This window comes from Nematocida homosporus, assembly GCF_024244095.1.
Source record: "Nematocida homosporus strain JUm1504 chromosome Unknown 4509, whole genome shotgun sequence".
Taxonomy (NCBI): domain Eukaryota; kingdom Fungi; phylum Microsporidia; genus Nematocida; species Nematocida homosporus.
Genome location: NW_026250686.1, coordinates 1 through 24,860, shown reverse-complemented (window position 1 = coordinate 24,860; position 24,860 = coordinate 1). Strand labels below are relative to the sequence as shown.

At 40.4% G+C, this 24,860-nt stretch overlaps 19 protein-coding genes across 19 annotated transcripts in view; 12 read left to right on the top strand and 7 right to left on the bottom strand.

Annotated features, from left to right (window-relative positions):
- Nucleotides 1-268, top strand: part of NEHOM01_0460 (uncharacterized protein) — a gene marked incomplete at both ends in the record, with an annotated part of 492 nt that extends 224 nt beyond the window's left edge. Inside the window, one exon of the mRNA XM_051489338.1 lies at nt 1-268. This exon is cut by the window's left edge and continues 224 nt beyond it. Within this exon, the coding sequence (XP_051345298.1) occupies nt 1-268 (268 nt within the window).
- Nucleotides 269-670: 402 nt separating this feature from the next.
- NEHOM01_0459 (histone H3) lies at nt 671-1,087 on the top strand (the record flags this gene model as incomplete). Its single annotated transcript, XM_051489337.1, has 1 exon — nt 671-1,087. One exon carries the CDS (start codon nt 671-673, stop codon nt 1,085-1,087), a length of 417 nt encoding a protein of 138 aa, XP_051345297.1.
- A 560-nt stretch (nt 1,088-1,647) lies between these two features.
- On the bottom strand, nt 1,648-2,277 carry NEHOM01_0458 (Ras-related protein Rab-1A; the record flags this gene model as incomplete). Its single annotated transcript, XM_051489336.1, has 1 exon — nt 1,648-2,277. One exon carries the CDS (start codon nt 2,275-2,277, stop codon nt 1,648-1,650), a length of 630 nt encoding a protein of 209 aa, XP_051345296.1.
- A 68-nt stretch (nt 2,278-2,345) lies between these two features.
- On the top strand, nt 2,346-4,424 carry NEHOM01_0457 (uncharacterized protein; the record flags this gene model as incomplete). The annotated part of the gene is made up of 1 exon (XM_051489335.1): nt 2,346-4,424. One exon carries the CDS (start codon nt 2,346-2,348, stop codon nt 4,422-4,424), a length of 2,079 nt encoding a protein of 692 aa, XP_051345295.1.
- A 51-nt stretch (nt 4,425-4,475) lies between these two features.
- On the top strand, nt 4,476-5,786 carry NEHOM01_0456 (uncharacterized protein; the record flags this gene model as incomplete). The annotated part of the gene is made up of 1 exon (XM_051489334.1): nt 4,476-5,786. The coding sequence occupies one exon, from the start codon at nt 4,476-4,478 to the stop codon at nt 5,784-5,786; it is 1,311 nt and encodes a 436-aa protein (XP_051345294.1).
- A 468-nt stretch (nt 5,787-6,254) lies between these two features.
- Nucleotides 6,255-7,049, top strand: NEHOM01_0455 (uncharacterized protein; the record flags this gene model as incomplete). Its single annotated transcript, XM_051489333.1, has 1 exon — nt 6,255-7,049. The coding sequence occupies one exon, from the start codon at nt 6,255-6,257 to the stop codon at nt 7,047-7,049; it is 795 nt and encodes a 264-aa protein (XP_051345293.1).
- Nucleotides 7,050-7,162: 113 nt separating this feature from the next.
- NEHOM01_0454 (uncharacterized protein) lies at nt 7,163-7,636 on the top strand (the record flags this gene model as incomplete). Its single annotated transcript, XM_051489332.1, has 1 exon — nt 7,163-7,636. The coding sequence occupies one exon, from the start codon at nt 7,163-7,165 to the stop codon at nt 7,634-7,636; it is 474 nt and encodes a 157-aa protein (XP_051345292.1).
- Nucleotides 7,637-7,730: 94 nt separating this feature from the next.
- On the bottom strand, nt 7,731-9,611 carry NEHOM01_0453 (uncharacterized protein; the record flags this gene model as incomplete). Its single annotated transcript, XM_051489331.1, has 1 exon — nt 7,731-9,611. The coding sequence occupies one exon, from the start codon at nt 9,609-9,611 to the stop codon at nt 7,731-7,733; it is 1,881 nt and encodes a 626-aa protein (XP_051345291.1).
- An 855-nt stretch (nt 9,612-10,466) lies between these two features.
- Nucleotides 10,467-11,735, bottom strand: NEHOM01_0452 (histone deacetylase 1/2; the record flags this gene model as incomplete). Its single annotated transcript, XM_051489330.1, has 1 exon — nt 10,467-11,735. The coding sequence occupies one exon, from the start codon at nt 11,733-11,735 to the stop codon at nt 10,467-10,469; it is 1,269 nt and encodes a 422-aa protein (XP_051345290.1).
- Nucleotides 11,736-12,676: 941 nt separating this feature from the next.
- NEHOM01_0436 (AN1-type zinc finger protein 5/6) lies at nt 12,677-12,958 on the bottom strand (the record flags this gene model as incomplete). The annotated part of the gene is made up of 1 exon (XM_051489314.1): nt 12,677-12,958. One exon carries the CDS (start codon nt 12,956-12,958, stop codon nt 12,677-12,679), a length of 282 nt encoding a protein of 93 aa, XP_051345274.1.
- Nucleotides 12,959-12,986: 28 nt separating this feature from the next.
- On the top strand, nt 12,987-13,883 carry NEHOM01_0451 (palmitoyltransferase ZDHHC2/15/20; the record flags this gene model as incomplete). Its single annotated transcript, XM_051489329.1, has 1 exon — nt 12,987-13,883. One exon carries the CDS (start codon nt 12,987-12,989, stop codon nt 13,881-13,883), a length of 897 nt encoding a protein of 298 aa, XP_051345289.1.
- A 231-nt stretch (nt 13,884-14,114) lies between these two features.
- On the bottom strand, nt 14,115-15,335 carry NEHOM01_0450 (pescadillo; the record flags this gene model as incomplete). Its single annotated transcript, XM_051489328.1, has 1 exon — nt 14,115-15,335. One exon carries the CDS (start codon nt 15,333-15,335, stop codon nt 14,115-14,117), a length of 1,221 nt encoding a protein of 406 aa, XP_051345288.1.
- Nucleotides 15,336-15,688: 353 nt separating this feature from the next.
- Nucleotides 15,689-16,969, top strand: NEHOM01_0449 (uncharacterized protein; the record flags this gene model as incomplete). Its single annotated transcript, XM_051489327.1, has 1 exon — nt 15,689-16,969. One exon carries the CDS (start codon nt 15,689-15,691, stop codon nt 16,967-16,969), a length of 1,281 nt encoding a protein of 426 aa, XP_051345287.1.
- Nucleotides 16,970-16,978: 9 nt separating this feature from the next.
- On the top strand, nt 16,979-17,500 carry NEHOM01_0448 (pre-rRNA-processing protein TSR3; the record flags this gene model as incomplete). The annotated part of the gene is made up of 1 exon (XM_051489326.1): nt 16,979-17,500. The coding sequence occupies one exon, from the start codon at nt 16,979-16,981 to the stop codon at nt 17,498-17,500; it is 522 nt and encodes a 173-aa protein (XP_051345286.1).
- Nucleotides 17,501-18,168: 668 nt separating this feature from the next.
- Nucleotides 18,169-19,056, top strand: NEHOM01_0447 (uncharacterized protein; the record flags this gene model as incomplete). The annotated part of the gene is made up of 1 exon (XM_051489325.1): nt 18,169-19,056. One exon carries the CDS (start codon nt 18,169-18,171, stop codon nt 19,054-19,056), a length of 888 nt encoding a protein of 295 aa, XP_051345285.1.
- Nucleotides 19,057-19,354: 298 nt separating this feature from the next.
- NEHOM01_0446 (alpha,alpha-trehalose phosphorylase (configuration-retaining)) lies at nt 19,355-21,580 on the top strand (the record flags this gene model as incomplete). Its single annotated transcript, XM_051489324.1, has 1 exon — nt 19,355-21,580. The coding sequence occupies one exon, from the start codon at nt 19,355-19,357 to the stop codon at nt 21,578-21,580; it is 2,226 nt and encodes a 741-aa protein (XP_051345284.1).
- A 334-nt stretch (nt 21,581-21,914) lies between these two features.
- NEHOM01_0445 (uncharacterized protein) lies at nt 21,915-22,526 on the bottom strand (the record flags this gene model as incomplete). Its single annotated transcript, XM_051489323.1, has 1 exon — nt 21,915-22,526. The coding sequence occupies one exon, from the start codon at nt 22,524-22,526 to the stop codon at nt 21,915-21,917; it is 612 nt and encodes a 203-aa protein (XP_051345283.1).
- Nucleotides 22,483-23,178, bottom strand: NEHOM01_0444 (uncharacterized protein; the record flags this gene model as incomplete). Its single annotated transcript, XM_051489322.1, has 1 exon — nt 22,483-23,178. One exon carries the CDS (start codon nt 23,176-23,178, stop codon nt 22,483-22,485), a length of 696 nt encoding a protein of 231 aa, XP_051345282.1.
- A 26-nt stretch (nt 23,179-23,204) lies between these two features.
- On the top strand, nt 23,205-23,954 carry NEHOM01_0443 (small subunit ribosomal protein SAe; the record flags this gene model as incomplete). Its single annotated transcript, XM_051489321.1, has 1 exon — nt 23,205-23,954. The coding sequence occupies one exon, from the start codon at nt 23,205-23,207 to the stop codon at nt 23,952-23,954; it is 750 nt and encodes a 249-aa protein (XP_051345281.1).
- Between the last annotated feature and the right edge of the window lie 906 nt (nt 23,955-24,860).

The following is a 24,860-nucleotide window of genomic DNA, read 5'->3' as shown; positions in this document are numbered from 1 at the left end:
TCCAACCCATATCACTACCAATCAAATACTAACCCAATCAACCAACCAACCAACACAACACCACCCAACTCAAAACCAATCAAATATTAACTTAAATCATAATCTTTATCTTTATCTAATCTTATCTTTATCCTATCATCATTTAAAATCAATATCAGCTCTACATCACTCCATCCCACCCAACACAATACTAACTCCACTCCACCCCACTCAACTCAATACTAACTCCACCCCAACTCCACTCTACCAACACAATACTAACACATAACAAACCCAAACACAATCTACCCAAACACAAATCAAAACTAACCTAAACACTACCTAAAAACCACCTAAACATCACTTAAACCCAATTCAACCAAATCCAAATCCAATCCAAATCCAAACCAAACTCAAGCCAATCTTTCCCAAAAAAGAAAGATTTTTCATATCAAAAATAACTTGCTAATTATCGCAATCTATCTCATATCTTTATTTAACAACTATCTTAACATCTTTAAAACCTTCTTAAACCCCTTATTCTTCACTCCCACCAACTGAAACCTCAAAATACCCTAGTTTTACCCAAGAATATCTAATCTAGCTACCGATTGGCCACTAACCAGAAGAATCCAGGCCCTCCTTGGTTTATTTTTTCTATTTATGATTCTTTCTCAAACACCCCTGCAAAATGGCAAGAACAAAGCAGACAGCAAGGAAGTCGACCGGAGGTAAAGCACCTCGTAAGCAATTAGCAACTAAAGCAGCCCGTAAAAGTACTACTCCCGCAGTTAGTGGAAGTATTAAACGTCCCCATCGATACCGAGCCGGCACCGTAGCCTTGAAAGAAATTAGGCGCTACCAGAAGTCTACTGAGCTTCTTATTCGTAAACAACCCTTCCAGCGCATGGTTAGAGCAATCTGCCAGGAGTTTAAATCTGATTCTCGATTCCAAGGAAGTGCTTTAGCTTCTTTACAGGAAGCGACTGAAGCCTTCATTATTGGTTTGTTTGAAGATGCCAATGATTGTGCTATTCATGGCCGCCGAGTGACAGTCATGCCACGAGACATTCAACTGGCTATGAAGATTCGGGGAAGGTACCGATAACTTTCAATCAGTAAAAAGTAATCACACTTCATTTCTTATATTATATTAGTATTGTATTGTGTTATGTTATCTTATCTTATCTTATCTAAGTTGTTATCTTATCTAAGTTGTTATTGTGTTAGTATGTGTTATCTAAGTTGATATGGTTTATATTTGTATTGTGTTAGTATTGTGTTGTGTTGTGTTATCTAAGTTGTTATGGTTTAGATTTGTATTGTGTTAGTATTGTATTGTGTTAGTATTGTATTGTGTTATACTAACTTAACTTAACTTAACTCAACTTAATACTAAACTCAACTTAACTCAACTGAACTTAACTTAATGCTATGTTGTGTTTGGACCTTTAATTTACGTCATCTGGATTTAGTTGAGTATTAAGTTGAGTTAATATTAAGTTTAGTACTAAGTTAGTATTAAGTTAGTATATTATTAAGCTGATATTTATTGAGATTGATGGGTGGAGGTGGATGGGGTAGTCAAGTAGATAGTGGAATTGGCGGGGAGAAATTAGATATTAAAAAGAGATGATAGTTAATTAGAGCAGTAAATGGACTAGTTAATTAGAAACACCACCAGCGGGAAAGACCTAGTTCTGAATCTATTTCGGTGGCTAGTTGACGAGTAGTGCTGGTACGGGGTTGTGGTATCTCTTTTTTGATGGCGGAGGCTATTTCGGTAAAGGACTCGGTCACTCCTTCGCCGGTTTTGGCTGAGACTTTCTTGTAGCCCCAAATAATGAGCTTATCGGATCTTTGACTATCAATTAGACTGGCGACTTCTTCATCTTGGACGGCAAGTCCGGTAGTGGAAGTTTCGTCTAGTTTGTTGCCAAGAAGAAGAATTACAACGGGTGTACTGGTATTACAACTGATTTCATTAATCCAGCCTTTTAGATCAATAAATGTTTCACGATCGGTTAAATCAAAAACTAAAACAATACCTTGAGCATTCCGATAGTAACTAGATGTGATTGTTCGGAACCTTTCTTGGCCGGCTGTATCCCATAATTGTAATTTGACTCGTTCGCCATTGAGATCTAGAGTCTTCATTTTAAAATCAACTCCGATTGTGCTGCCGTACGTCTCTTTGTAAACACTCTCAGTATACCTGAGAAGAAGGCAAGTTTTACCAACACCACTGCTACCAACTACTAGAACTTTAAAGAGATGGGTGTAATCGTCATGAACCATGGCTAAATAAAAAGAACAGAATTACGCTATATGAAACATCGCATAAATAGAAGTGCCTGGTGTATCACATGGACGCGGACTCATTAGGAGCGACAGTAAGACGACTATTACTGAAGTATGCTGATCTGCAAAGTGTCAGTACTTGGGAGTATTCGTCCTGGGATGCTGCTTGGAATACTTTATGGGCGACGCGGCGGACTTTATTGAGTGGTTTGGTGGCGGTGGGTTTGTGTGGACTGGGGATTGGCTTTGTCTTCTTCCGGAAGAGGTTGTTCACGCAGAAGGATACTTTGTGCATCTTTATTTACATGGTTGTAACGGTCTTCTTGTTGGAAAGTGTCCAGAAGATGACTAAGATTGATGTGCAATTGGATAGTACTTACCAAGATGTGGACGTGCCTGTGCCCATTCCTTTGGTGCGATTTGGGCGTTGGACTGTGGCCCAGCGGGCTTGGTGTGCTTCTGGGACCTTATCGGCTCAGATTGAGAAACGTACGGATGATTTGCGGATGGGTGAGACGGCGGCTAATGCGTATCGGCACCTTATTCGGAATAATCTCCTGCGGAAAAGAGGAACGGGGAATGCTTTGCTGACTGATGATAATGATACTTTGGACGGAGTAGGAACGAGTCCGCCGGAGAGTGCGGTGTTACGCGTTAAAGTTAAACCGCGTCGGACTTTGCCGGAGGTACGTCAGTCGGCTGAGTACTGTATTTTCCAGGGCCCGCCTCAGAAGTGCACCCAGGACTGTTTGTACTTGGGAACAGCTGAGTTTGCTGAAGCTAAGCAAGAACTGGCCTATATTGCTGAGGCTAATCGGCAGTACCGGGAAATTCAAAAAGATATTGCTGCTGATAAGAAAGAGTACGTTCGTTTATCAGTTGATTTAATGAAGAATTATCAGGCATTTTCCAAACGATCTATCTTTATTTTGGACGAACTAGAAACAGTTGGGGTTAGTTCTGTTCAAATGGAAAAGGATATTCGCTCCTTACTAGCTAAATATGATGACTTATTCAGTCGGACATTTACTCCTTCCGAAACACAAATTGTGATTTCGCCTACTTCTCTTTGTGTTAAGATTGGTGGGGGTGCTAAGCCTTACCCTAAACCGTATACTAGTAAGCCAGTTGGACAATCTTCAATTACACAGGAGAACAAAATAGTTATTCAAGAAACTGTTAGACCTGCCTCTTCTTATTTACTTTCACCAGTAACTGCATCCTTGTCTGAAACAACTTGGAATACTTTCCATCGTTCGCCTAAACTATCTGTGTCTGACCCGGCAGTTATTGGAACTACGTTGACTACTTCGCCTGTCTTTAAACCCAAAAACCGCAACTCCTTCTTTATCTCGGCCTATACTCTGCTGGCTATCTGTGAAATTATGATGTTCATTCAAGTCTTCTTGGTTTTAGGCGTGATTATTGCGGCAGTTCTAAACCGGCGTTTACTCTATCTTTGCTTCTACTTTGCCATTTGTGCTTCCTTGGCCTTAGCTTTGCTGCTGAGTCTTTCTTCACTCTCTTTTGCCGCTTCCTTTGCCGCTCTCTGTCGCCGTGGATTGCGCTGTACTTCGCGCAGTCGAGTGACTCCCCAGCCCATGCAAGTAGCCGATCTTATTGACCTGCCACAACGCGCTCTTTCCCAAAGTATTCAAGATTCAGAAGCCTCGCTAAAATCACAAATAGATGCCCTTTTGCTCACTAATACCTCTGAGGACATTCAAAACTTATCCAGCAATCTCCAACGACTCTTCCAAGTCAAGAAAGACTTTCCCCTTCTTCTAGCCGGCAATGCCAACCGCAATCTTGTCCAGCAGAATGCTCTCTACTCCGCAGCCAACGGCATGAATCAAGCTCTTAATGGCCTTCGCCGTTTAGATAATCGGCTGCGCAGTACGCCCTGGAGTTCTGTCTTCCAGTCCTTAGCCCAAATTAGTGTTCTACTTAACTCCGACCAGCCCAACACCATTGCTCGTAAACGCAAAGCCTTGGCTACTCTAGCCGGAGCACCAGAGATACCAGATACGCGCACATGTGCTGGAAAAGAAACGGCTATTTGTGAGCTCAAAAACCGATTTGACTCTCTATTTATTGGTCTTTTCCTTTTTTCCGTTATTCTACCTCTACTGATTGCTATCTAATAGCTAATCTCTATCTAAGTCTAATAAACCCCTAAATTTTTCACCAACTCAATGTCAAACCAGCCCGTAACTAATCATTCTGACGAAGATTTATTCATTCTAGATAAGAAGAAACAAAAAGAGTATGAAGCCCGTAAAGCTGCCGAAGAAATTCGAGAAATAGAAGCTAAGTACGCCGGAGAATCCCTCACAGAGTCCTCTAGCGAGTCTTCCTACGAAGATTCACCCGAAGAGAACATGAAGATCCGCCAACTTCTTATCAGCTTAAGAAACAAAGAAGATAGTATTGCCATCAGTAACTCAAATGCTAACTTAGATAACAACATAGATACCAATTTAGATACCAACTCAAATACTAATACCAACTCAGATACTAATACCAATACTAATACCAACTCGAATAACAACTCGTATCGCTTGAAGGACTTCTATCGTGAGCAGACACTAGCACAAATGAAGGCTGAGAAGACTGAAAAGAAGTTGGCTTACTCGCCGGACCAAGCGGATTCTTTGGCGGCTTTTATGACAGCGGCTGAGTCGGTTGAGGGAGTTGAGTTTTCGGCTGCCCCAACTCCAGCGCCGGGCTTAACTTTCACTCCGGATATGGATCCTAATGAGTTCTTAGATGCGTATGTTCTGGGTGGTGGCTGGAAAGCTCCCACCAACCAAACGGATGAAGCTTTCTTAGAAGAGGATTCAGAAGAGATGGAAATGGCCGACTTGTTTGATGCTTCTGCTCCTTCGCTTATTACTACTACTAAAGCACCTGTGCAGCAGCGTAAGCGCAAAGAACTCCGAGCTAAAATGCGTCGAAGAGATAAGGAAAAGGAAAAGGCTGAAGATCTTAAACGGCTTAAGAATCTCAAGAAAACTCAATACTCAGAACGACTTCAACTCTTACAACGTGTATCTGGCCTTAGTAAGCGGCAAATTAAGAAGCTTACTTTGAATGCTGATTATAACGAAGAGACCTTTACTGAAACTCTAAACAACTTGTTTGGCGAAGAGTACTTCCAAGAACCCGAGCCAGAAAGACCCAAAGTATCTGGGACTCTTCCCGAGGCGGCAGAATTAAGAGAAGATGAAGAGGCTGTAGCCAGTGGGACTTTGCCCGGAGATCGAACTAGAGCCAGACAAATCCAAGGCATTCTTCGTGAGCTCAAAACTATTGGTACAGACTATGCTAAACTGCAAGTTTCAGGTGACTTTGCCTATACGCAAGTACCGGGACCAGATATGCCACTTTCTATCAAAGAAATTCTAGCTAGTGATGATGCAGAGCTCCGCAAAAGATTCCCTTTAAAGAAACTAGCGCCCTATCGCCGTGATAGACACTCCCGCCAAAACTCTAACAATAGATAAATACAGTAAAGATATCTTTATTAACTCTTTTTGATCGAGATAGTAGTTGGTCTTTGTATACTAGCTTATCTCATTTCATTTCACATTATCTCATCTCACATTGTCTTATCTCACATTATCTTATCTCATCTCACATTGTCTTATCTCATCTCGCATTATCTTATCTCAACTACTAACTCATCTACCAGTACATCGACCAAGACATCTACTCTAAGTAACCACCATATCTACCAGTACATCTACCAGTACATCTACCACCACAATACCAGTTCGATTTGCTGCGGGTAGAAACAAGGAGATGGATGGGGTAGTTGAAATCGAGATGATGTTTATTACTTGGTTGGTTGAGGGGCAAGACTATTGATTATTTCACTATCATAAGCCTATGCCAGAATCACAATTAGATGGTTCGATTCTCTTTCATCTATTGGTGCGTCCACAGATAAAGGGGACTGAAACACGGCCAGGATGACAGATAGCAACACGCTACAGGAGAGCAGAATACCTCCGGTAGTCTTAGTTATTGACAGCCCAATAGCAACTCCGGACTTTCGTGCTTACCGCCTTCGTCGCCTCATTGACGGCATTACGCGAACTTCCTTTGTCTGGGTTCTTTCTTTGGTTTCGGTGGGCTTTAAGTTGCTTCAAGTGACTGTCAACACCACGGCCTTGTGTTTGTCGTCGAAAGACACTTCGCAAAGCCCTTTTCGCCTGTTTATCTTTGTTTATACACTGTTTGTTGCGGCTCATGGTCTGTCCTTTGTCTATCGACATTGGGGATACTTGGTGAAAAATGAACCGCTGGAATTCTCACAGGGCGCAGAATCAACCCTGTTTAACAACCTACTGGATATCTTTACTCTCTTTCTTTACTTCATCGGGTTTAAGTGGCTACAAGAGTATCAGAGTGAAAAAGACAAAACGCCTTTGCTCTACTACCTAACGAAGGTTTGGGTTTTTTATGGTATTGTTGTGCTTTTGGCGCCTATCTTTTCGGTTGTTTTGATTTTGATTCTTTTAAACTACATTAAACCTAGTCTGCCTGTCTTAGAATACACGCCTGGTGGTAAGATAAGTGAAGAGGATGCACAGTGCACGATTTGCTTGACGCCATACGCTAATAAGGAGAAGATTCGCCGGCTTCCGTGCAAGCACCATTTCCATATGGCCTGTATTGATGAATGGTTTGGCATCGATGATTTGTGCCCTCTCTGCAAACGACCAGTCAATCCGCTTTATGACATTGTTGGCTCAAGCATCTAGCCGCCGACTTTAATCTAGCACCAGGCATATTGGTGCTATCTTGGTAGTTGGTAATTGCTAGGTTGGCGGGCCAGATACGGATGGCTATACATTCTTCGTTTTCAGAATTTGCCATGCAGATGTCCGTGATAGCTGCTTTGGCCACTGCCTATTTAAACGAGCGTGGTACCCGGCGCTTACTCAAGTATAATGAAGACTTAGTTGAGCGGGTTGTGGTTCTTTTAGAGCGGGTTCGTGAGTCGGCTACAACCAACCGAGTTCAGGCCGGCATATGTCGTATGTCCGCCGAGAGAGCTGAATGGCTGCTGACTGAGTGGCTGCTGCTCCGATTGGAAAAGATAAGATCTGGCGCTGAGGTTGAATCTATGTCTCCGAGTGAGCAGATTTACGCCGCGAAGTATGCCGAACTGTGTCCAGGAGCGGCAGAAAAGCGAGAAAGAGAGTTTGCTGGTGTTTATGTGCTAGAAGATCGACCGGGCGCAAGTATTGGGGGAGAAGTAATGTCAGTAAGTGCAGGTGATTTTCTAGTGACTGAAACGGCCAGTATTCAAGAATTGATAGACGAAATGGCTGTAATTCTAGTATAGCAATAAATTGAATTAACGCTATGGATCAGATTAGTACATTATAACAACAATATAAACCTCATATTTATTGGCTTTCTCTAATTAGCGGTGTATGTTAGGCTGGTGCTGGATTGGATGCTTTTCTGACTATGTTCTTGGCACGTTTGACTAATTTCTTCTGGATGGCTTCGTCCGCTGCCGTTCCCTTGGCTTCTTGCTTCCGCCTCGCTTTGATCGCTTTGACTTGTTCTCTATGCTCTTTGCCAACCCTTTCGTCGTCAATGATGCGCGTAATCTTAGCCCCCTTTCCCAAGGCTAGAATAGCCTCGAGATTGAGTTCTTGGTAGGGGTACGTCTCGCCTAACGTTTTGGTGAACCTGGGAACCTTTTCTCCTCGAAGGCCAACAAGTAGTTTGTTTAATTCCTCAGTCTCTAGCGATAGTAACTCTTTTGCCCGTTCTTCAATCCAGGTTGTGGCCCGTTGCGCTAAGAGACGAGCATGTCTGCTCTTAATGGGTCTTTGGTATAGGCGATATCTTAGAAAGCGTCGGTAGAGCTTAGAACAATATAAGGACGACGTTTCACGTGGCACGTCATCAGAACTGATCTCCCGGAAACCAACAAAGAAGCTCATGATTTTACGCCCATTACTACTGGTATATGTCTCGTCCCATTGTTTAGCCTCCAGCCAGCGGCACATCAAGTCATATCCTATTGGAGTTATATCGCTCTTTCTAGAAAAATCAGTTAGAGCATTGTAGCAATGTATGAGTATATCAGCCGGTGTTATTGCCCGCGCAGTCAGCTCCAACCGATTGAAATAAGGGACAGTTAGCTTTTCTAACTCGTTTCTACAATGCTCTAAGCCGTCCCGTAGGCGGGATTTAACTGTATCGTTGATATGCTTCATGCCGGCCTGAAATTTAGAAGAGGTTTGGGCTATTGCCAAAAGTGTACTTATTGTCTTGGTATACACAAAGAGAGTATTCCTTGTTGTGTTAGTAGCAAAAGTACCTACAGCTACGCTGATGTAAGGTAGCACTGTTTTAAGTAGCCCGGCCGCACCGATAAGATCACAGAATAATGTAATATGATCGACGTTTACATCCGTAAGCGGCTCACACGTCGCCAGTATTTTGGTAGTACACGGCACCGTGCCATACTCAGCGGCTAATTTAGGCGCCTCTGTTGGATCTACTGGTTTCGTGTACCCAAGCTTAGTTTGCATAACCAGGGCAAAGATATGAATGGCTTCCATGTAATCGTGTTCTATCTGAAGGTGCAGGCAGACCAGCTTCAGGAAGATAAGTCGTGTTTTCGGTGAATTTATCGCTATTAGCTTTTTAACCACAACTGGATCAACTTCCGGCTCTAATGGTGCACCATCATTCGAAATTGGCAATCTAGGCCCAAAGGAACTAAACGGGGGCATTGTTCTCCCTAGATTGGCAATGAGCATTCTGAGCCGCGTGTAGTTCTTTTCGATTTCTTTTCGATAATATATGTACTTATCTACACCATACAGGGGATAATTCAATATCTCCGAGTTGATGATTTTCTTTTCTAATGTCATAAGATCGGCCACTATTTTTCCACATCTGATCGGGAAGTTGTCAACCAAGCCAATACATCTGGATTCCCAAACAACAATCCGGTCATTTACAATAAAGTCGGCCTTTTCTTTACGAAAGTACTTGTTGATAGAACGTATTGTTGTTGTAGCTGGGGAAATAAGACACTTACCCGCATCGCGCAAACTAGAGGCACATGAGACATCAGCAGGCCCTTTATTACAACCGGCGTAATATGTATCTTCAGAACCACAATCACTCAGAGGTTCATCATCATACACACTATGCGGCAAGGCATCTTCTATCTTGAAACTGAAATCCAAATCAGCACCTTTGGTTTTCGGCGCCGTAGCATATCCAAAGCCCAAAAAGCCCACTAGCAAAAGGCCTAACCCAATATGGTAATCAGTATATTTGATGATCATTAAGACAGGTATATAAAGACAAAAGAATTTAAATAAAGGCGACCATAAATTACCCAAAAAGGAAATTACCAAAAAAGGAAAGTTTTTTGGTAACTCAATCAAGTTTAGTTTAGTTATGTTTTGTTATGTTATGTTAGTATACTAACCTGTCGTGCCCCGGGGAAGGGATAGTACCTTTCAACCAAACATATTCGACTAAAGACCGATTCTGAAGAGGACGATGGGAGAATTTATTCAACTCTGCTTCTTCGGGAGTCTCAGATATGTTACTATAGCTTAGGTTCTCTTTATCGTACGTCATCTTGAGATCTAGAATTCGCTCTCTCACAAACTCAGATTATGTTTATATCCTGAGATTGTGATTTCTAATTCAAGATTTAATCGCGTTCGCTGCGATCAGTGCCAAGCCGATAAGTATTCCAGAACTTTGCCCCTGTAGATAACTCACTTTGAAGTGGAGGCCGGCGAGGACACCACATAACCCAATTCGAAGTCTGTCTTAACCAATACATACTCCATTAAAGACACTCCTTGAGATAAGTGCTCATGCCAGTTATTGAGTAAATAAGGGTGAGTGAGTATGACGTCATATTAAGTTAGGGTAGATATGCAAAATTGCTTTGGTTAATTTATCCTACACTAAGTAGTGAGTAGTTTGCCCGCAATTACGTATTAGTATTGTATTGGTGTTATCGTAATATGATAGCATTACAGTTGGTCTTACTGATTAGAAGAGATAGTCAAGACAATCGAAGCCATGAATAAAAGAAACAAGTTGGTTGATATGTCTTTATTAATGAATGCTAACCCAATACTAGCCCAGACAAGTAAATGACTAAGACCTACCACAGCAATCTACTCCTCCTCAAAAGAGTACTCCACCGGATTGACGGCATCCGTGCTCTCATCCTCCCAGTGAATACGCCGCTCCTTAAGCTTCTGCCATATCTCTTCGTTCGTCTCATCAGGAGTCTCAGAAGCCAACGAGGGCATAGCCCGAAGATTCTGTACAGAGGGCCGCCCCGGCATATGCCTAATGTTCTCAGCTATCTGCTCGTGTATCTTTTCTATGTACTGCGCCGTGTTCTGGTTTTCCATATTCATCGGCACTACTTCCAACGTATAGTTAGGATGGTAGTGATCAAAGTACTCCGTATACGGCAACTCACGCGGTACCTCAACCTCAGCCAGTAAGGCCGTCTCATAAGCCCATACCCGTGATACATTCGCAATCGTATACCCTCCTCCACCCAGTACCATCACCGGTACTCCTAAACCCTTAACAAACTCAACACAAGAAGCATGCCCACGATGGGACAAGTTAAAACAACCAATCCGATCCCCAGCTAAGGAATCAGCTCCACATTGCAAAACAATTACATTCGGCCTAAACTTCTCCACCGCCGATCCAACTACCGGCTTAAAGATAGCCAAGTAAGTCCGATCATCAATCCCAGAATTCAAAGGTACATTAATACTGTACCCTCGACCCTTCTCCACCCCCGTATCAGTCACTGCTCCAGTTCCAGGGAAGAACTCACCATGCATATGCAAAGAAATAGTCATAACTCGATCGGTACAATAAAAAGCCTCTTCCACTCCATCGCCATGATGTACATCAATATCAATGTACATTACTCTTTCATTATATCGCAACAACTCTAGAATACCCAAAACAATATCATTAACATAACAGAACCCAGAAGCTTCCCGACGTTTAGCATGATGTAATCCGCCAGCCCAGTTAATGGCTACATCACACTCACCTTCATTAATATGCACTGCCCCTTGAATAGATCCACCAGCCACTGTTTGGCAGTACTCATAAACACCTTCAAAAACAGGACAATCTTCAATCATATTATACTTTGAAACTTCTTTCTCACGAGTTTCAGCGTTCTCTTTAGTGATACCACGTAAGAACTCGATGTAATCATCAGAATGAAATCTGGTTAAATCTTCAAAACTAGCCGGAATTGGTGCATACAAGTTCATGCGTTTAAAAACTGAATAGTTAACCAGTAAGGAATGAGTCAATCTAATTCTATGCGGCTTCATTGGATGTCCAGAAGCGTACTTATAATTGCCTATCTCTTGGTCGTAAAAGTAGGAAATCTTACGCATGGTCTCAAAAAGAAAAAGACGAAAATATAGCATAGATTAGGGTTAGTATTGGGTTAAGATGGGGATAGATTAGGCTGGAGAGGAGATTAAAACGTGTGTTTAATCTTGGGAGGTTTTGGTGGTTAATTGCTAGTGTTCAGATTGGGTTTAGTATTGGTTTTTTGTGAAATTTTGGTCTGGAGATGTAAGATACCCCTGTGTATAATATTGAGTTGTGTTGGAGTGGGTTGAGTTAGTATTTGGGTGGAGTGGGGTGGAGTGGAGTGGTGTTGTGTAAGTATTGGGTTGGGTTGGGTGATGTTAGAGTATAGTGGAGTTGTAAGTAGTTGTAAGATCTGGTCTTAATTAGGCAGAAGATTAGAGGTGTATTTAGATTGGCCGGTTAAAAGAATAGATTTGTATTAAGTTAAGTTAATTTGAGTTAAGTTGAGTTGAGTTAATATGAGTATTGTATTAAGTTAATCTGAAATAAGTTGAGTTAAGTTAAGTTGATTTGAGTATTCTATTAAGATAATTGTAGATAGTTGCAGTGGTAAATAAACATGTTCTAGTTCAAATTGGATTAAGTTAGATTGGATTAAGTTAGATTGAGTTGTGTTGGTTTAAGTTGACATTAGATTAGATTAGATTAGGTCTACAGTACTAATACAACTACTAATACAGTACCAATACAATACTAATACAGTACTAATACAGTACTAATTAAGTAGCCAATTGGTCCTTAAGATGGTTGGGGTAGTAAAAGATACCAATTAAGATACTAACTTAATACAACTTAATACAACGTAATATGATTCTAAAGAGATATAAAGTACGAATATTTATTGACTTTGGGTAGATCTATTGGATTGGGCTAGTAGTGAGTTATGTTTAGATGAAAAGTAAACACTAAGTTAGATTGAGTTAGATTGGGTTTAGGATTGGATTAGATTAGATTGAGTTTAGGAGGAATGAGTGATGGTAGATGGAAGGATTTTAGGGTTCTCTTTCTCTAATCTAAGCCGATTCTCTTGTTTGTAATCAAAGGGACAATTGTGCTCATCGGAATAACGATGTTTAAAGCAAAATTGTCCGGAACATCGGCAACCAAAAGTATTAGTAATACGTAATCGAAGATAACAAACGGAGCAACAAACTTGGGAGGGAGAATTAAGAACTCTAGCTTGTTTTTTAGTCTCATTTTCGCTAATTAATGGCCTCTTTCGCTTGGATGCGTCGGACATGAATAAAAAAAGGCATGTTTACCAATTTATGCAGAGTCGTGTGAGATATTGGGAACTAGAAGTAGTGATTTTGTTGATAAAGATGCTCTTTACGGGTATTGTTGTCTACTTGTTCTTTGCTTTTAATACTTTGTATGCGATTGAGTTAGTTTATGATTTATCTGTGCCGGTGATTGTCTTATTTTTGATATACCAGGCAATGGTATTATTAGTTGGCTTCTGTTTCTTTAGGGTGGCTATAGCTAAGAACTGTAGTACAATGGAGTTGTTTCCGGAGGTAGAAGATAGAGAAGATCTTTCTTCTTATGAGAGTTTGCATTTGAATCCGTTTGAGAAGGATAATATGCAGATTAAGCAGAAGAGTATGGAAGTTTGTGGCGTTTGTCGGATTTCTCGGCCGGTACGGAGTTTTCATTGTTTGAATTGTGATCGGTGCTTTTTGTTGATGTATAAGCATTTGGCTTTGTTTGATATCTGTATTGGGTTTACGAACTATAAGTTTTATGTGGTCTTTCTGTTCTATAGTATTTGGTTGTGTGCCTTAGGGGCGGGATGTTTTATTCATGGTGTTATTCATTCGTTGACTTCGCCTAATTCTCGGATAGTTTTTGTCCCAATGGTAGTGGCTGTGGCTTTGCAAGTGGTAGTACTACTGGGGGCATTGTGGGAGTTATATCAGGCAGTTGTTTGTATCTTGCAAAATGAGACCTTAGAGGAACGGCGACAGAGGAAAGATACAAAGATATCTTATAATATTGGTAAACTAGCTAACTGGCAGATGATTATGGGGAAGAAGTGGTACCATTGGTTCTTGCCCATTTGGTCGACTTCTGGGAATGGCTTGGAGTTTCCGTATATTCAGAAAGACTATATTGAAATTGAAGGTCCTGATTCTGGCAGTGAAGTCGGTTTAGTTGCCGAATAAGGCTTACGGGTTAGTATTGCTGCCAGCACTAATCAGTCTATTGCCAATCTAAATAGTCCTTTCTACCCACCAGTACTAACACATAACCCAATACTAACACATAACACATAACACTACACATAACACTACACATAACACATAACCCAATATATTCATTGATTTAATTGTTGTTTTATATCTATCTGGATCCTATCACAATTTAATAGATAGTTGAGGATATCATGATAGTGATTATTTGCGATGGAGGAGAAGGTCGTTGATTTTGTCTTTACGACGTTGAGTAGTGTTGATAAGATCTAACTCGCCTTGCTGTAATGAAGACTGGAAGGGAGAGACGTGATCAGGGATTTCTGTTCCCGGTCGGTATGCAGCAATGTCTTGAGGTGCCTGGCGGTTGATACTATCATAGATAATTTGTGGATGAGCGTATGGAATGGATGCCTGGAAATCAGCTGGAGGTACCGTGCAAAGATACATGGAACAATTACTCGGGTCTTCTGTTATAGTACCACCCGTAGCCACTACCAGAAATACTAATGAAAGGGCAATTGCCTGGCAACTCTCACCCAGATAGAAAGACATGTCTTTAAAGATTCCAGTGGCTATGTGCAAGGCCTGGTATTCTGGTACTTCCTTGACCCGATTAATTAGACCCAAGATATCAGCGGCCTTGAAATGTCCCGAACTAGGAGCAGCTCTAAACTCGCGTAAACAAGGAAGAAGAGCTGGTGATAACTGGTTGAAAAGCCGGAAGTTTACCTTTTCTAGTAAATAGGCATTGTACTCCATGTGGTAGTAGAGGATTTTAGTATCAATTCCTAAAGCATCCTCTTCATCAACCAGAGGGAAGGCTTCTTTCCAGAAGACTTCGTACTCTTGAATGTAGATAGAATAAAAAGCACCAGATGGAGTTAGGAATGTTTTGAAATTGGGCCGTAATAGATAAATATAGAGATAGAAAAGAGTCAGTTCTTTCTGTGTCTTAGCCAGAATGTTCTGTTCTAATTTCAAGTTAGGCAGTCGTGTATGTACTAGAACACGCTCACTAACAATTAAACTAGTTAATGTTTCTCCCAAATCTTCATAGATATCATCAAAAGAAGGATACTTCTCTAAAAGAATACGACCGTAGTCCATGCGATCATCGGCCAACTCTTTAATACGATGGGAACGGCCAGAAGATTTATAAACCTCTCTCTTACGTTCATTTTCGATTTTCAGATGGGCTTTCTTGTACGGTTCTGATTCACGTATGCGATGGATATCTGTTAATCGGTATTGAATACGTGTACTACGATTGGTCAGTTTATCTTTAGACGGCACAAAAGGATGAGTATTAGTAAGAATGCAAAGACGGTCAAACTCTTCAGAAGTAGTATTTAAGCAGATTAAAGCTTCATCTCTAGTCACATGACTTCGTTTAACTATTATATTAGTATATGGACGACTCATTGTCAAATAAAATTTGTGTCTAATCCTTATCTATAATGATTACTAGTTGGGTTTGAATTGGATTTAATATTTATCTTAAGTTAAGTTAAGATTGAGTTGGGGTGTAGTGGGTTGTGGTTTGGGTGGAGAGATTAGGTTGATGTGGGTTAGGAAGGGGATGGGTGGAGGAGAAGAAGAAGAAGATAGGGAAGAGAAAGATAAATAGAGTAAATTACTAAATAAGGAAATAAATGATAGAAATAACTGGAAGAGTCGGAAAAGAGTTTAAAGAAGTTATAATGAATGTATTAAGGTAAAACTGCTTATCTAAACTGATAGAAAAGGTCTATTTAAGATAAGTCGGAAAAATTTGCATGCTATACTTCAAGAGATTAGACATAAATGAACTAGATGCATTGCCATTTGAAGAAAAAGAAAGATCTTGTCGTAATATTGTTGCCCAACTTGATCAGAAACTATCTAATATTCCACAAGATCGGGAAATGCTTAAAAAACTCGAATACTTTCTGCCATACTTAGATAAAGATGGCTTATGTTTATTGATAGATCAGTTGGTCTTTAAAGATGTTTTCTGTGGACCCACAGCCTTCTTTATTGAGAAGATGCTTAAACAGTGTAAACTTCTAGCCGACTCTTTTGATCCAACTGCCACTGAACAAGTTACTCAGTTTATCAGCCGCATTCAAAGTGAAATCCTCCAGAACCCCAAGAAAGCCTTCAAAAGCAAAGGAGTTAATCATATTATTAGAGAGTTACTAAACAGTACTCGAGATAAGACTAAACTACTAGCTGCTATTGCCAAGGTACCTTTAGAGTACTTTTTAGACGATCCCACTAGACTAAGTACTTACAAGGTCTACTTAGACGTTCTAGAAGGTGAACCACAAACTCAACTATGTACTAAGCTAATTGATTATCTAGAAATTGAGATGTTAACTTCTTATCAGTCATTTATCTATCAAAAAGTATGTTCTGTTTGTAATACGAGTGATAAACAACGTTTATTTAAGAAAGTCTCTCCTCACTTGCCAGAACTAGCTAAAGATAAAGTAGCCAACTACTTTGTGCAAAGTCTGATCATGAACTATCCAGCAGCTGAAACATTTACTCTTCTAGTTGACTCACTAGGTTCTTTACCCAGTAACAGTAATGTTCTCTTCTCTTTAGGCCTAAAAGCCTGCCAGGACAAACACTTAGTGGCAGTTGAGTACTTAGTTGAGAATATTTGGCTCAAAGATATGCTTATCAAACGGTTACTTTTCAATGAAAAAGGAGGTTTTGATTCCAAAACACACCAACTAGCTATTGCTCTTCTATCTCTAACCAGCAAGTACTTAGCTGACTTCCAACTTGAAGTTATTTCTCTGTATGAAAAGTACTGGTTATTTGATAAGATTGGACAAAAAGTACTGATTGCTCTGTTCTCTAAACCTATTGATCCAGCTATCAAAAGTCTCTTGATTGGAACAATGGCCAAAGAATTCCTTGGTATTATGCGCACTAAAGGTGGCCCTCAACTACTCACAGCTATTGAGAAGGTTTCAGACTTCAGTACCCGCAAGAGAATAAGACTAGCTATCAAAAATGCGCCCTATCAAAAGAGAACATTGATAAAGAACAGCTTAGACGGTTAAATTTTTTCGATGGTCTTCCTTTCGTCCTTTGATATGGGCCAATGTTTCACCAAGAAATGTTCGGCTGAGAAACTCATTTTAGCCGGAAATGTCAAAAGATTAAGACCAACTCGTAAGTATAGTGGAGTTGTTCTATCTCCTAAAGGCGAGCGAACTCTATCTCCAAAGGATGCTGAAGCTATTACTAAGTACGGTTTAGCTGTAGTTGATTGTTCGTGGAATAAAGTTGAAGAAGTAGATTTCAGTCATCTGCCTAATCGTCGTAATCGGCTTCTGCCTTACTTAGTGGCTGCTAATACGATTAATTACGGCCGGCCTTGCCAGCTTAATTGTGCTGAAGCTCTGGCAGCAGCTCTTTATATCTGTGGTAGTCCGGATCAGGCCAAAAGTATCCTGGAACCCTTTGCGTATGGCCAAGAGTTCTTGCGACTCAATCAAGACCTACTAGATGCGTATGCCCAGTGTACTACCCCAGAAGAAGTCATTAATATGCAGAACAAACACCTTGCCAGCCTATCCCGATCTAAATAAACTCAACTCAACCCAATCTTATCTCAACTCAACTCAATCTTATCTCAACTTAACCCAATCTCAACTCAATCTTATCTCAACTCAATAAAGAAGCTTATTTATTTGAACTATCTTGAAATGGCCGAATATACTCTGTGATGACATAATTATTCCTAAAGGCCATTCCCGGTTTCTAAAAGGTAGGAAGAAACTTGCCTAATAAGGAATTGCCTAATAAGGAATTACCCAATAAGGAATTGCCTAATAAGGAACTTTCCCTGTCTATAAATAGACTTGAAAATGAATAAATACGAGATACAAGAGTTTGAAAGATGGACCGAAGAAAACAACTATAATATTCCTAAAAAGGAAATTTCTCTAAAGGGAAATTGCCCAATCTGGATATTTACCTTATTAGGTAAACTTCTAAGCCATAAATAACTTATGAATAAATAAGTAAGATAGTTGCCGAGATAAAACTGAATAATAAAGATCTAAATCAAATGGAACTAGTACAACTAAAGACTTTAACAATAAAGAGTGATCATATTATAGATCGACTGATTCTTGTTTATAAACTGACTAATTCGTGATATAGATTGACTAATTCTTGTTCTAAACTGATTAATATAAGTATGATGAGTTGCTAATCTCAATATGAGAGTATTTTCAGATATTTCAAATTTTTAATGGTTTTGGAATGCTGGTATTGTGGTACTACTAAACTTACCATGCTAAATGCAACTTGTTACTGTCCAGAGTGCGAAATTTACTTTCGTATCGAAAATAACGAACTTTCACCGATTTTCATCGAAAATAAGCTTATCTATCGCCAGCCGATCAAACTAGAGGAAAAGAAGATTCTTTGTGCATTGTGTGAAGAAAGAGGAGAGCGTGAGTATCTTCAGAGACGAGCTGAGGCCGATTTAAAGATAGATATCACTGGTAATGAAAAAACAAAAACAAAAGAGCCTGATAATTTGTGTCTAACTTGTATTGAAAAAGTCAACGAGGTTCTTAAGCAAGAAGAAAGGAAACTTTATCGGCCATACCGCCTACACTTACTTAAGAAAGGTTTAGAGACTGTTTTGAGCTTTGGGGTGGTTTTGGGACTTTCTTTCGGTTTACAATCAAAACTTCTTGATATCTTGAGTTTAGGATGGCTACAAAGATCGGCTAATAAGAATAGATTGGGCGGTTGGTGGAAGTACTTCTTATTACTGTTGGTCTTTCCTCTGCCTGTCTACTTCTATCTGCACTGGGCTGGACTATTCTATTCCGCCCTCAAACAATGCCGGCCTAAACGAACGACTTATCTTAAACCACCGGCTGGTATAGTCCGGGTGGAGAACAAAGTCCTTTCTGGGTTCCAACAAATCAAAATCAGCCAAACCCCGCCGCTTGCACCCGTCTCACCCAAACCGCCAGCCCCGCCTTTGCTTCCCGTAATTACACCGAGTGAGGCCAAGATCGATGCGGAGCTAGACCAACTCTGTCACAAACTATCAACCCTAAAGATCAAATTGCCCTGGTATCGAGTTCAGTTCAACCGTCTCATGCACTGGGCTATCAATTAGATGCAGCATCATGCTTGCCAATAATCAATATATATTGTGTATTAGATCTGTTTTTAATGTGTTTTTGATTTGTAATAGGCTAATGTTAGTATTAGTATTGGGTTAGATTTGTATTATATTTGTATTAGAAAAACATATTACTGCTATCTCTTATTTATCTTCATCACTAACTCAATACTAACCCAACCCAACCCGAATACCAACCCAATCTCAACCGATTGATCAGATTCCTGGCATTGCGACATCATCCAAAACCGACTTAAAACACACCTATATAAGAGGTCAGGCCGTCCCGTATATGGTAAATCGACCTATCTTTCTTGGAATATCAACGGGTGTCTCCCCAGAGAAGAACTCACTTGAACTTAGCATAACTATTAACGACGGTTTCTTTGTTCTAGGCACCAAAAACTATACCTTCCCGATCGTTTCGGCAGATGAGGAGAGTGGAAGTCCTTCACCGGGCGTTTCGCCGCAAATGACACTTAATGACGACGACGGTGCCTTAGGTGATTGCGATTTTGAAGAGATCAAAGGCATGTACATCGACCTTAAAAAGCGAGTTGTGGTCCAGCAAGCCCAAAACCTCGCTTTGGCCCAAAACAACAAAACCATCAACCTTGGCACAAAGGCTAAACTCGACTGCCAAGCCGGAGTTGGCCCTTGTGGTACGGATGCATGTCGAGCCGATTACAAGTTCTTTTCTAAACTCCCCAAAGCGATCTTTGAGGAAACTCTAAAAGACGAGCCCGTTAACTCTCCAGAAATCATTACTTTCGACTACTTTAGTATTGAAGTACTCGAAACCTTCTCCAATGTCTTGTTGGTCGTTTTGGACAAATGGATTGGTGAGTACTCTCGTGGTAATGCCATCAAAATCGTTGGCGCGGGTATCTCCACCCAAACTCTTCTTCTGGCCAACTTCTCAGAGCAATTCAAATTCATGTTGTGGACCAAGTACGACATTCATCCTGTCTTCTTTTCCGGAGGTACTCGGCCACTCGACCAACAGTCTGAATCTCTAGCCCGTAAGTGCGCTAGTCTTTTTGGTCAGGAAAACCTTCCCCGACTTTCCATTGTGGAAAACAACCGCGTTAACATTGACGTTGGTAATATTTGGTTTTGCTCTCTTAATGACTACATACCCTTACTTGGTCCCAAAGGTGCTGAATTTATGTCACAACTAATCTCCAATGCCAATGCGATTGCTAACGAGCGCATTTCCTTTTTCAGCTCAACCGCTCAAGGTGGCGGAGTAGCCTTAATGCGGCATGCTTTGTTACGGGTCTTTTCTATGCTTGGTGTTAATGCTTCTTGGTACGTTTGTGTGCCAAGTCCTATCGTCTTCCGCATCACCAAGAAGAAGATTCACAACATTCTCCAAGGAGTAGCTTCGCCCGAGCTTACTCTTGACTCTAATGACAAGGCCAAAGTTGATAAGTGGCTTAAGAACAACTATGAATCTAACTGGAAACAAGTTATCAAAAACAGCACATTTATTGTTCTTGACGACCAACAGGTAGCCCGTCTTGTTCCTCTTATCCGCAAAGACAATCCCACCATCAAAATAGCCTACCGCTCACACATTCAAATCCGTGGTGAGTGCATCAAAGACAATCCTCAACTTACCAATACTTGGAACTTCCTCTGGGACGCCCTCAAAGATGTCGACTACTTCATAGCCCATCCCATTGAAACCTCCGTACCTCTAGATGTACCCCAAGAAAAGGTCTTATTCCAACCAGCCGGCACCGATCCTCTGGACAGTTTAAACAAACCTCTTTCCCATGCCACAGACGTCTACTACCAAAATGTCTTCAATCGAATCTGCATTGATAATGGCGAATCCCCCGTCAATTTCAACCATCCATACATTGTCCAAGTCGCTCGCTTCGACCCATCCAAAGGCATTCCCGACCTTCTTGATGCCTACTACAAACTGTACCAACTCTATAACCAACAGAAGCCCAAGGAAACTTTCAACATTGGATTAGTTATTTGCGGCCACGGCAGTGTCGATGACCCCGAAGGCAGTCAAATCTTCAAACAAGTCTCCGATATCATTGAATCCGAACAATTCCATGTTCTCAAACTCCTAATCACCAAAATCCGACTACCACCCTCCGACCAACTACTCAACGTCATTCTCCGCAACGCCACTGTCTGTTGTCAACTCAGTCTCTGTGAAGGCTACGAAGTCAAAGTAACTGAAGCCCTTCTCAAGCAAGTTCCAGTCATTGCCTACAATGTCGGCGGTCTCCCCCACCAAATCCGCAACGGCGTCAATGGGTACATCGTTGACAAGCACAATTCCGACCAAGTAGCCCAACACCTCTACAACCTACTCTACAACAAAGAAGAGCACCAGAAAATCCGCAACGGCATTAATGCCAAAGACTTCTCCTACATCACCACACCCTTCCAAGCCTTTTTCTGGATCCACCTTATCCAACTCGCCAAAACCAACCAGACCTCCAAAACCCAGTACATCTACCAAGAACTCATCAAAAAGTACCTCGAATAATCCACTCCTACCCCATCCCACCTAATCTCACCCCATTCCTACCCCACTTCACTTCACCCCACCCCATCCCAAACTTATCTCAAATCTCAATCTAATCTCAATTTAATAAAATCTCTAAAACCCCAACACTATTCCAAAACTGAACTACTTTCTTTCTTTTTAACATTACCAATCTCAAATCAAATACTATACTAATACTAATCTTAAATCAATTTATTCAAAGACATAAACATACCATCTAAAGATAAGACATAAACATACCATCTAAAGATAAGATCTAATCACAACTATCTAAACATACTATCTAACCCAATACTAATCAGACCATCGCAATTTAAAAGAAGAACCCTAAACCATCAGAACTACGGTAAACTGTACACCCATTCTTCAGGCCAGCCGTATGTAAGACTTCACGAGCCCGAGTAGTCACTACTTCTACTCCCGAATTCTCTAAAGCCTCCAAGACTTGCAAAGCCCGAGCCGGGTACTGCTCACTTATATATACCAAGTACTCTTCACTTAACAATCCAGCCATTGCTCGTGGACAAGTACGACATCCATCTTCCACCAACCATAACAACTCCAAGGATTCCTTACAAGCCGTAAAGAACCCACGCATTTCCCCCAAGACACTTTCATCCGAAATAAACATCCTAGTCCCCGTCCGAGCCAAAACCTTCACTACTTCTTTCACATACTTACATCCATCCGGAAATATATGTCCTTTAAACAAGTAAGGCAACAACTCAGCCACAATTTCCGGTCGATCAGCCAAGTACAAGCAAGTTTTAACCAACTCCTTCCCACCCCCATTTACCCAACCAAGTTCCCGCAAGACTTCATCCTTATGATAAATAGCATCAAACTCCCGTTTAAAGAACCGCCCAAACCCCTTCAACCTACTAACCGATAAGTCCTTCAAACTCAACCGCACCGGCTCCTTCATCTCCTCNCTCAACCCCACCACTCACATTATCATCACTATTAATATCACCATTATCATTACTCACTTTACCATTATTAATATCACCAGTAGTACATACATTACTACCATTACTTACGTTATTACTTACGTTATTACTTACGTTATTACTTACGTTATTACTATTACTTACGTTATTACTTACGTTATTACTTAAGATATTACTTACGTTATTACTATTACTATTATCAATACTTAAACCATTACTTACGTTATTACTTAAACCATTAACATTACTATTATCAATACTATTACTATTACTACTAACACCACCCAAACCATTACTTACGTTATTACTCAAACCATTACTACTTAAGACATTACCCAAACTATTACATAAACTACTTTTAGACCTTTTCCTACTAAGTTGACCATTAGCAGCTGCTAATTGTACTTGCCAAGCCCCAATTTCAGCTTGTAGTTTTCTGACTTCTCTTTTCAATCTTTCTTCTCTTACTCCTTGAGATAGTGCTATCTCTTCCCTACGTCTATTCTCTTTTATTTCCATCACCTGTCTTTGTTCCATCCGTCTCTCAAGTACTCCTAACTTTCCTTCTAGATAAACAACTTTATCTTCAGCTGACATTTCATTATAATCAGTAACTAGAGGAGACATCTTCCTTTTTTTTTACTCCCTGTAAAATGAGAGTTACTATTCCAATTCCGACTGATTATGCAAAGTTAATGATTGCTTCAACTTGCCATTTAGGAGGCCAAAGTTTAACACATAAAATGTCTGAATATGCTTATAGCAGAAGATCAGATAAAGTTTGGGTCTTTGATTTACAGAAGACTTGGGATAAGTTAGTTTTAGCCGCTCAGATTATAGTTAGTTATAAGAACAGAGGAGATATCGTAGTAGTTAGTAGTAAAAAGTTTGGACATAAACCGGCTACTATGTTTGCCAGAGCTATTGGTGCTACGCCTGTAACGGGTAATTTTGTACCTGGTACGTTTACTAATCGGTCTACTAAGGCTATTACTGAGCCTCGTTTGATTATTACTACTGATCCGTTTACTGATAAGCAGACTATTTGTGAAGCATCTTACATTAATGTGCCTTGCATTTCCTTGGCTAATACTGATAATCAGATAGAACTTATTGATTGTGTTATTCCTTGTAACAACAGATCACCTCCGGCGATTGGAGCGATGTTCTTTATTTTAGGGCAGTTAGTGCGGTATATGGAAGGAAGTGTGGAGTTAAGTGATGAGATTAGGTTGAAGGCTGATGCTTATTTCTACCGGGATCCATCGGAGATAGAGAGTGCTTTGGCTGAGGCTGAGAAAGTGCAGGAGGAAGAGAATGATTCTGGGTACGAAGAAGAGGAGGAGGAGACTAAGTGGGAAGAGGCTCCAGAAGGAGATGAGGAGGACTGGGCTGGTAAGTAGGTCAGTGCTTAATAAATAATCACCAGGTTATGATCTTAAAGTTAAATTGAGTTTTGTATTAAGATAAGATAGGTTTAGTTTGGTTTAGTTGGTGTTGGGTTTGGTTTAGTTGGGGTTGATATTGATATTGGGTTAAGATGGTATTGAGTTAAGTTGTATTAAGTTGTATTGAGTTAAGATAGTATTAAGTTGTATTAAGTTGTAGTGGGTTAAGATAGATATATGTAATGCTGTTATACAATCACTACTCTTTCCTTGGGTTAAATTACTTATTGATTGATTGATTGCATACGTATTGGGTTAGTAGAGGATTCAAATCACATCAAATACTAACCAGTAGTAGTCGGATTGGGCTAGTATTTGGGTTAATATGATGTTATATTGTTGTCTACACTCAATACTAATCCGATTATGTCGTATTGAGGTATGTCACTGATGGGATTTGTATTGGGTATAGGAACTATTCCTTATTAGGCACTAGCTTAGGAAGCAAAGTGTTATGGTATACTTAGATGGTATAGGTAGATAAGGTGGTAGGGTGGTATCTAGTCCTTTGGTTGGGGTTTGAAAGTAGTATGTAAACTTTATTGGGTTAGTATTGAGTTGGTATTGGATTGAGTTGGTATTGAGTTGGTATTTGAGTTATTCTGGTGGTGAATAGGAGGTGTGCTGAATGTATATAGTATGGGATGGCTTGTCTTGGCATTCTATAGCATAGGACTAAGTTGGTCTAAAACGTAAATGGGGTTAAGCTCAAAGTAATTCTAGTTTATTACACCAAATAACAATCCAATGTTTTTAATTTAGATAAGAACTAATCATACCATAAACGAACTAAATCCGAATACAAACACAAACAATATTCTTCTATAAAAGGACAGAGACAACTCTATATATAGAAGAACG